At 38.8% G+C, this 9,641-nt stretch overlaps 1 protein-coding gene across 1 annotated transcript; it reads right to left on the bottom strand.

Annotated features, from left to right (window-relative positions):
- Positions 1 to 1,743: 1,743 nt before the first annotated feature.
- Positions 1,744 to 8,414, bottom strand: LOC116055746 (leukocyte elastase inhibitor-like). The gene is made up of 9 exons (XM_031307759.2): positions 8,299 to 8,414; positions 5,629 to 5,810; positions 4,807 to 4,947; positions 4,451 to 4,568; positions 4,182 to 4,324; positions 3,366 to 3,443; positions 2,990 to 3,079; positions 2,702 to 2,876; positions 1,744 to 2,495 (listed from the first exon to the last, which is right to left on the bottom strand). Exons 2-9 carry the CDS (start codon positions 5,803 to 5,805, stop codon positions 2,260 to 2,262), a joined length of 1,158 nt encoding a protein of 385 aa, XP_031163619.1. The 5' UTR covers positions 5,806 to 5,810; positions 8,299 to 8,414; the 3' UTR covers positions 1,744 to 2,259.
- Between the last annotated feature and the right edge of the window lie 1,227 nt (positions 8,415 to 9,641).

The following is a 9,641-nucleotide window of genomic DNA, read 5'->3' as shown; positions in this document are numbered from 1 at the left end:
ATCGACAGGAGATCAGTCTTCGATACAACAGGAGAAACCAGATTAGCAAGCAGTAAACAGATTTCTGGTAATATTGTCGTCATGTTTTGTTAATAAGCGATTTGTTTTTTAAATAATCTTCAACAACTAGGAAGTTATCCGGAAGCAAAATTACGAATCCCACTATGGCCACGCCAAGACCCACTTGGCGTGGTCATAGTGGTCAATTGGTTGTGGTTAGGCATTTGACCTCGAAGGTTACTTAGGATAGCCGATTGGTCAGGGGATAGGACCTGAACAAATCAGGTTACATTACCTTGCGTAAGCATGGACGCCTGGCTAATAGCAGCTATTGAAGGGCGGGTTTTGGCGTGGCCATAGTGGGGGAAAAAATATCGCTATCGGGAAGTGCATTTCCTAACATTTTTCTTCTTTTCTGACTTCTAGCGTTACTCAGGGCACCAACATAGCAATGCATTAGCACCACCTAGTGTGCTGGAGAAGGATGCAGTTACTGTGTTCCTGACATACAGTATTATGTGGTCCTTTTGTGTATTCAACAAATCTCTTCTCTACCTATTTTATATTTATTTCATACATTTCCCATTGCTATATTATGCAGCATATCTCTGGTTATCTTTATGAACTTAAACCTGTGTGTCCAAAACAGCAAGTGTGGATTATTCCCCACATTTTTACATGCACAATGTTTCTTATGTGACCTCCAGTTACATTTGAACTGGTCAGACAAGACACTTGCATGTACATTTAATCCCCTTAAAAATGTTATTTAAAATACTATTAGACCTTCATTCTTGAATAGTGTATCAGCCCCAGATTTGAAGGTTCCACCAGTTTTGTTTTCTTTTAAGAACATGAATTACTCTTTTGCTCTCAGGGAAGAAACACCTGCAGAGATAGGGCACTAAAAATAGTTCCTGTAATATACTTCTTCTTTCTCATATAGAATTGATCAAATCATTATACTACTGTTTATCCAGGTTAAACAGTAAGTAATATGATAGACTTCTTGACAACCAGTATAGTATTAACAGTTCCACAATGTTGTGGTATTATGAATCCCACTACTTTTCTGGGCCAGACATGACCTGTGTAGCAGATGGAACTGCAGGTTATCCATCTCATCATACAGGTCGCATAAAATGTCAAAAAAATAGGTGACGATATAAGGTGACAATATTTGTGAACCACACACTTTTATTCCATATGTAATAGCACAAGGATACATACAAAAACGACCTAATAGCAGTTCAAACCTTCATTTAAGTATGAAAATAAATCAAAGTCACACAAAAGGCTTATTTATTGTTGCATATATAATTGGCCACTTTGAGAAGAAAACGGTAGGTACAACATGAATGACATTTCTTGGACAGGTCTGGTGACTGAACAGTGCAGGTACGGATTTCTGAACTAAACAAATAACTCATAGCTAGTAGACCTCTTTTCTCTATTACTCACAACTAAACAAGTGAGTGACAATAGACATTGGAGTATTATGCATATTTAAATTACCAGTGTTCATTTCAGGGGAATAAAATCATGCATGCCATAATTTAACTTGAATAATTCATGCTTGAATAGTGTAACACCCCTAGATTTGGGGGTTTACAGTGTTTTTTTTTAAGAATTTATTTATTTTAACTTCTCTCTTGCTCTCTGAAGAAAAGCCTGTAGAATTTAGATATGGTCACAAAATTGTCAATAAAAGTTTGTTTTTAAAAAAAAACAAATGTGACAATATTTGTGAAGCACACACTTTTATTTCATATGCATTAATACATAAAAATGACCTGGAAGAATCAATACCAGTTCAAACCTTCATATAAACTCTCTTTTTAGTCTATATTCATTACATGCATAGTGGTACAATAACAAATAACTGCACTTATTTGATTACAATTCCAATAATTACCAAGGACATAAAGTAAACAAGATCCTAAGGATGAGACTGAGATTAAAGACAAAAGATACAAAGAACAGTGCAAGAACATAATGTTAAGGATGAAGACAGAATCATTCCCTCACTCATATAAGAAGTGATGCAAACAAGTAGTCACAGTTAAGAACATTCAACACCGCAGTTTTTACTCATCATTCTGGTGACGGGAACTCAGGGTGTGATTAGCTTTAGGAAACTCTAGAGTGGTAATTCTTAACATTTTTCAGGTTATACCAATAAAACGGTACACTGTTCCAATGCTAGATGTATAACACCCCCCCTCCAGTTGAGAAACACTACTCTAAACGATGTATTGCTCACTCAGGGGAGCAGTATCGGCCAGCAAAGAGAACGCTCATGGAGGAGTTATGTCGGATGAAGAAGAGGAAGGGGTGGTCTGCGATGAACGTGGCAGATGGATGACTTATCATGAAGGACTCCAGCATCATGACAGCAGCAGTGACCGCAGCAGCCTCAGTTCCCTTCTCGTTGACCTCCACAAAAGCCTTGTGGACGACTTTTGACAGTACCAGCCAGTTGGCAGGAGACATGCCTGTCACACAAAGAAGGGGACAGAATATTTTAAATAAATATAACGTCAGGTCTTACCCCACAACATGAATCCAGCAAATTGATTAGGGAGAACCTCTGTAATAACTTGTTGTCTCCTTTAAACTGACAGGAGACAGTTCAGGTTTCAGCTGCCTGTTCTTTAAATGATTATGAATATATCTGATATGATCCAGGCACATGTCCTACCAGAGAAGTTTGGCCTTTCAAAGGCATCCACCATGCCCATGCTGACCAGGACTTCCTCCATGTCATACGTCTCCTCCATCTTGAACCGAGGCAGCCCCACCTGGACCTCAACATTATCCATCATGTCTGGACGAGTCCACTCCATAAAGTTCTCATAGGTCAGCTGCTTCTCCAGCTGGAGGTGGACACAGAATCAATTAGTTTGTCTGTCTCTGGGGTGTGTGTGTGTGTGTGTGTGTGTGTGTGTGTGTGTGTGTGTGTGTGTGTGTGTGTGTGTGTCTGTCTTACCTTCTCCAGACCTGTTGTACTGTCCTCTATCTCATTGGGTAAAAAGATGAGCATGCTGAGCTCCTTCCCTTTGTAAGGCATCTCTAGGATCTGTTCAGAGGGTTTCAAACATTACAGTACATACAGTATATACTGGTGTGACAATTGTGTTCTGTGTATCAACAAGATAGTTTATGGGATGACGTGCAAAAAACTTTAGCCAGTTAATTTCACAGTTACTGTATGGTAAAATGGATCATAACCAAACTCTCATCCTTTCTCCTTTGAAATCATTCACATTCAGTAGAAATGTCATTAAATCCTGTTTAACAAAAAGTTATAAATGATTAGTTTGATTGTTGCCTGGTCAGTTACAATTAATTAATGGCATCAGTACCTTGCAGTTGGCTTTAGGGTTGTCAGAGAAAGGGAACAATGTTTCCTGGTGCATCATCTTCACCGTCTTGGTGTCATTCTGAAAACAACACACTGACTTTTAGAACGAAAGTCAGTCTGGGCTGGGATTACCTCCTCACAGCACTAACCTGAGAAAAATTGGCAGCAGCTAGCACTGCTAATCATTTTCCTCGCAGAAGATGGGAGTTGCTGGTCTACGGCTGCCTCTATCAGTTACTTTGTGTTATTGTGTGACTTTGGTGTTTTAAAGGGTTAGTTTGGATTCACCAAAGTCATTCAATAACAAAAACTAACCAAGAGATTGAGGCAGTGGTAGACGAGCAGCTCCTAATGTTCTGGTAGGTAAAATGACTTTTGTCAAAGGAGTCTGATGGCTTTGAAGAACCCCTTCAGATTCCCCTGCATAAACTTCAACAGGGATCTCTTTCATGGCAAGGTAAAGTGGTGAAAAATCTAAATATAGCGTAGACTTAAACTGATTTTTTTTAACTGGTCTTTTATCTGGTGGCTAAAATGTGTGTTGCTGTTCACTGTTTGATTTAGCGTGACTCGGTCCACGGTAGTACTGACGTAATTTGGTCGGTACCCAAAAAAGCTCGTATCCAACCCTAGCTGATGTTGAATTTTTTTCCTTCACCCTTTATCACTACTTTCAATGAAGAAGTCAGAATTAGCATCTATGGTGTAAATGGTTTATGCTACCATATTATTGATTTAAAAACCCATATTTACTGTCTTTAGCTGACTTTTATCAATCAGTGTTAATCAATTGAATGCTTTCCTTGAGCAGTGTTACCTTGTTGAGTCTAAACTGAGCATCCTGTGTGGCATTCTGCTGAAACTTCTCGTTCCAGTTGCTTTTGAAGTACATGGCATTAACCAGCACCAGCCTGCTCAGGCTGTCCACATCACCCTTGGCCAACAGATCCTTAATTTTATCTGGAAAACAAAATTGACACATAAGTGAAGCAATGTCACACAACTGAAAGCAAGTCTGAAGTGTTGAAAAATGGTTGCTGCTATGTGTCCATGTGTGTTATGTGTATGTTAGTGTGTATGATCCACCTTGAGTCTGCTTCTGCACCCAGCTGTTGATGTTGAGCCTGGCGGTCTCTGAGTCGGCTTTGAAGTCCACAGTCTCCAGCTCTGCGTTGTAGTACTTCTTGGTTTTTCCTAAGAAATCCTGGAACCATCAACAACAACAGTTACTGATTCTGATCACCCAAACATATTAATCACTTTGCTTAACTTTAGTTAGTGGAACTAAAAGTCACTACAGAAAGAGCATTTTCACAATCACGCTGCTGTTGTCCACTTCCTCATTCATCATTCCTTCTTACAGAGCTTAAATATTCCCATGAGTGCCTCTCACACCACACACACTCATGAAGATGCATACACACATACTGAAACACACACACCTCAACAAACGGGTAGGACTGCTCCCCGTACAGCCTGTTGGCAACACTGAGGGTATACGGAGCATCAGCCTTGTTGAGCTCACTCAGCAGTTGGGCAAAGCTAACATGGACATCATCCTGACAATCCTTGGTTTTCAGGCACTGTGGACAAAGAAGAGACAACTGTTAGAGAGATGCACTGAGCACTGACAGACCAGTCTATTATAAACAGTATATTAGACTGGGCATCTTGCCTGTTAAGTGATGAGACTATAGACTAAATAATTCATGTTTTCCTTTAAGTTGTTGAATGTGTGTGTTCCATGCTACGCATTTGCATACATTATGTTAAATGATGGTGAGTAACTAGAGTACGCAGTACGCTCACTTTTCTTCACTAGTTCTAGTTTCTAATCACTAGTTAGACATAAATTAAGCTTGACAATGTGTTTCCCAAAGGAACCCTATACTTCCTAATTATTTAGAAATGCATTCTACAACTATCTACATTGTACATGGGAGCATGGTAAGAGTGAACACTGATTGTAATGATTATAATAGTCATTAATATTTATTGTCTAATTGGGAATAATTTAGTTTAATTATAGAGGACTGCAAATATTCTTCCAGCTAGCATCCATTCAGATCCTCAACTAACAAGTCTTCTAAGACAGGTGCTGGGTTCACTTTATGGTCATTTTAGAAGACAGTTCGTGGTGGTGTTTTATTAGCATTTTGGGCCGCTTCACCAAATCACTCTGAACCAGCCTGCGATGTTAATCGTGTGTGTGTGTGTGTGTGTGTGTGTGTGTGTGTGTGTGTGTGTGTGTGTGTGTGTTATACCTCTGACATCTGTGTGGCTGTGTTTCCTCTGGCCCCCAGCATCACCATAGCCAGGGCTGAAGAGATGCTGAAAGGGGAGTAGAAGATGTTTGCCGTCTTGTTGTCATCTCCAAACTTTTTGAGCAAAGCCAGAGAGAAGGTGGTGTTGGCCTTGGACAGAGGGGTTGGAGATGCCATTGTGTCTGACACACAGGAAAGAGGACAGAGCATTAATTATTACAAACGTAAACAATGTTATTTATCTGATTAGTATCTCACTCATTGGGCCAAACTCCACTGAAATATTTTTTAATTTATAATTACAAGTCTCTGAATGTAAATATCTGATATATTGAGACAATTTCTAAACCAGTGAGACTCAGTCTTTAGTTCAGCAAATATTAAATAGACCAAGCAGAGTTAATTCAGTATAGATTTTATAACAATTGGTTCACCTACTGTCACAAGCTGGCTCACAGCCTGTGGCAAAGAATGAGGAGACACCAACAAGTATAGGCTAATCAAAATATTTTATTGTAAATCAAAACTATTAACTTTAAACAAAGAAAAAGGAATGAAGTATGAGAATGTCATAATGTAGGGTGTATGTCAAGTGCATGAATGAGTAAATCTGTGTGTGTGTGTGTGTGTGTGTGTGTATGAAAATGAGTGAAAACTAAGTAAAACTATAAAGGAACAAACAAAACAGGATCATACCTGGAGGAGCAGAGAGAGAGAGAAGAGCGGTTGGAAGCAGTTTAAATACCCTGAGCCCAGGTGGCTCCAATCACTAACGACCCTCCTCTGCCTGCAGGAGGAACCAAACCTTTACCCACCAAAATATATTAGTTTCTACAAAATAAAGTAGTGGTTAATAATTTAACATAATGTTGAAATTAGCTGCATCGTTGGAGGTTTTTATTTACCAGCAGATTGTAAATATATTTACAAAACACCATACGTATGAAAGTGTCTTTTCCCTTGTCCCATGGCATGATATTTTCACTTTATGAGGTTTTTTAACATTAATATGAGTTCCCCCAGCCTGTCTATGGTCACCCAGTGGCTAAAAATGGTGATAGGTGTAAACTGAGCCCTGGGTATCCTGCTCTGCCTTTGAGAAAATTAAAGCTGAGATGGGCCGATCTGGAATCTTCCCTTTATGACATCATAAGGGGAAAGGTCCCCTTTCTCTGCTTTGCCCGCCCAGAGAATTTGGCCCACCCATGAGAAAGAGAGAGACATCATGGCTTGCAAACAAGCAAAGTGGCAGTTGGTCAAAGCCACACCTCCCCCCTCCACCTTGCCCCCCCTCTCTCTCCTCCTCAATAGCTACAGACACAGAAATGGCACATCCTAAGGAAAGCTCATTGTGGGACTGGCTCTAGTGGCTGTAATTCTGCACCAAGGTGGAATTTCTGGAAAGAGACTTCAGATACAGTATTAGGGGACCACTAAGTTCTATATAAAAGAGACTTCAGATACAGTATTAGGGGACCAATAAGGCCTATATAAAAGAGACTTCAGATACAGTATTAGAGGACCACTAAGGCCTATATAAAAGAGACTTCAGATACAGTATTAGGGGACCACTAAGGTCTATATAAAAGAGACTTCAGATACAGTATTAGGGGACCACTAAGGTCTATATAAAAGAGACTTCAGATACAGTATTAGAGGACCACTAAGTTCTATATAAAAGAGACTTCAGATACAGTATTAGGGGACCACTAAGGTCTATATAAAAGAGACTTCAGATACAGTATTAGAGGACCACTAAGGCCTATATAAAAGAGACTTCAGATACAGTATTAGGGGACCACTAAGGTCTATATAAAAGAGACTTCAGATACAGTATTAGAGGACCACTAAGGTCTATATAAAAGAGACTTCAGATACAGTATTAGAGGACCACTAAGGTCTATATAAAAGAGACTTCAGATACAGTATTAGGGGACCACTAAGGTCTATATAAAAGAGACTTCAGATACAGTATTAGGGGACCACTAAGGTCTATATAAAAGAGACTTCAGATACAGTATTAGAGGACCACTAAGGTCTATATAAAAGAGACTTCAGATACAGTATTAGAGGACCACTAAGGTCTATATAAAAGAGACTTCAGATACAGTATTAGGGGACCACTAAGGTCTATATAAAAGAGACTTCAGATACAGTATTAGAGGACCACTAAGGTCTATATAAAAGAGACTTCAGATACAGTATTAGGGGACCACTAAGGCCTATATAAAAGAGACTTCAGATACAGTATTAGGGGACCACTAAGGTCTATATAAAAGAGACTTCAGATACAGTATTAGGGGACCACTAAGGCCTATATAAAAGAGACTTCAGATACAGTATTAGAGGACCACTAAGGCCTATATAAAAGCATCCAAAAAGCAGCATGTCATAGGACCTTTAATGGGATATGGTAGAAAACACAGGTGAAATGGTTATAATCGCTCTTGGATAGCAAAAATAAAGTATTTATGTTACATTAAGTAGCTATATATAACATTATACTGTACCTACATTAAATGCACCAATTACTATTCATAACACCAGACAATGAGGATAAATGTGCTTCTAGTCTGGATCAAGTTACCGTTACTGCTGTTACACCAACTATGCAATCAAAATGATCAAATCTCACCGTCACTAAATGAATGAGACTCATCCTCTACTTACCGACTTCTCTGGTGGTCCTCGAGTAATAAGGAGTATTTCCTTTTCACAGGAAGACTTCTGTCTGAAGCTTTATATTAGTTTCCAGCTGACTCCTGACACGCCCTGAAAACCAGTCAAACCCCATCCTGTTAAAAATGCGTAGCGCCCTCTCCGGGCTTAGGGATCAGGTTTGGTTCAGGTTTAAGCAGGGGGTATTATGTATTAACAGGGGATCAGTCTTCGATACAACAGGAGAAACCAGATTAACAAGCACTGAGGACTAAATTAGCTAGTTTTCTTGTCTTTGAGCTGGAATACATCAGCTAAAGTGTCAGTTTCTTTTATCTTAAGCTCTATTGCTTCTAATAACGTAAACAGATTTCTGGTAATATTGTCGTCATGTTACCATATTTGAGGACAGAAACACGAAAACTTTTTGCATTGGAAATACAATTAAGAATTGGAAGCAAATGTGTAAAAGATTGAAAGTGCAGAGGGAGAGTATCCTCCTTAGAGAAATGGTACATGACTCAGACTTCCAACCACATAATACAGACAAGATTTTAGAATGCTGTGCAAGTAACTGGTTAATATTATACTCACAACTATTCAATAATAACTCCATAGAATCATATGAAACACTGGTGACTAGATATGGTTTAGAACAAAAACTGTTTTTTAAATACTTGCAAGTAAATAGTTATGTTAAACTGAATAAAGAGGGGCAGCTAGACAACTATATATTAAAATTCATAGCAGAAAATAGAAGTAAAAGCACCCTAAAATTAGCAAGTATCTATTTAATCCTGCAAAATGCAACAGCTATGGAAATTAAGAAAAAGACACAATGGGCGAAAGAGTTATGTATAGACATTTCAGATGAAGAGTGAAGAGAATCCTTAAAAGAAAATTTTAAAATAACGCAATCTAAACACTGGAAGGAATATGCCTGGAAAATAAGCCAAAGATATTTCATTACTCCAGACAGATGTGAAACAAACACAGCAACAGAGGGAACAAGCTGCTGGAGAGGATGCTGTGAGAGAAAAGCAAATCAGACATATATTTTTTACTTGCTCAGTAATTCAGATGTTCTGGCAAAAGGTAATGAGCGATATTAAACATATACTTGACATTACAGGTCCACTCACACCTGGAAATCTTTTGGGTATTAATACAAACCTCAAGATCAGCGCTAGGGACAGATACATATTTAAAATGCTCATCTTAACGGCACTGAAGCAAGTGACCAGGTTTGGAAACAAGCCAAATCCCCAGATCTTCAAGCATGGTACAAGACAATAGAACAAACACTGGGAATGGAAAAACTCACTCTAACAGTCAGAAATCAAATAGAAAAATGG

This window comes from Sander lucioperca, chromosome 1 (genome assembly GCF_008315115.2).
Source record: "Sander lucioperca isolate FBNREF2018 chromosome 1, SLUC_FBN_1.2, whole genome shotgun sequence".
NCBI lineage: Eukaryota > Metazoa > Chordata > Actinopteri > Perciformes > Percidae > Sander > Sander lucioperca.
The sequence above is the reverse complement of the archived record's forward strand: the minus strand, read 5'-3'. Positions and strand labels throughout refer to the sequence as shown.

Coding starts and splice junctions, on each gene's coding strand:
- LOC116055746 (XM_031307759.2), bottom strand. CDS start 5,805: ATGGCATCTCCAACCCCTCTGTCCAAGGCCAACACCACCTTCTCTCTG. Junction 4,569..4,806: donor AGTCCTACCCGTTTGTTGAG/GTGTGTGTGTTT, acceptor TGATGGTTCCAG/GATTTCTTAGGAAAAACCAA. Junction 4,325..4,450: donor GGTGCAGAAGCAGACTCAAG/GTGGATCATACA, acceptor TTTGTTTTCCAG/ATAAAATTAAGGATCTGTTG.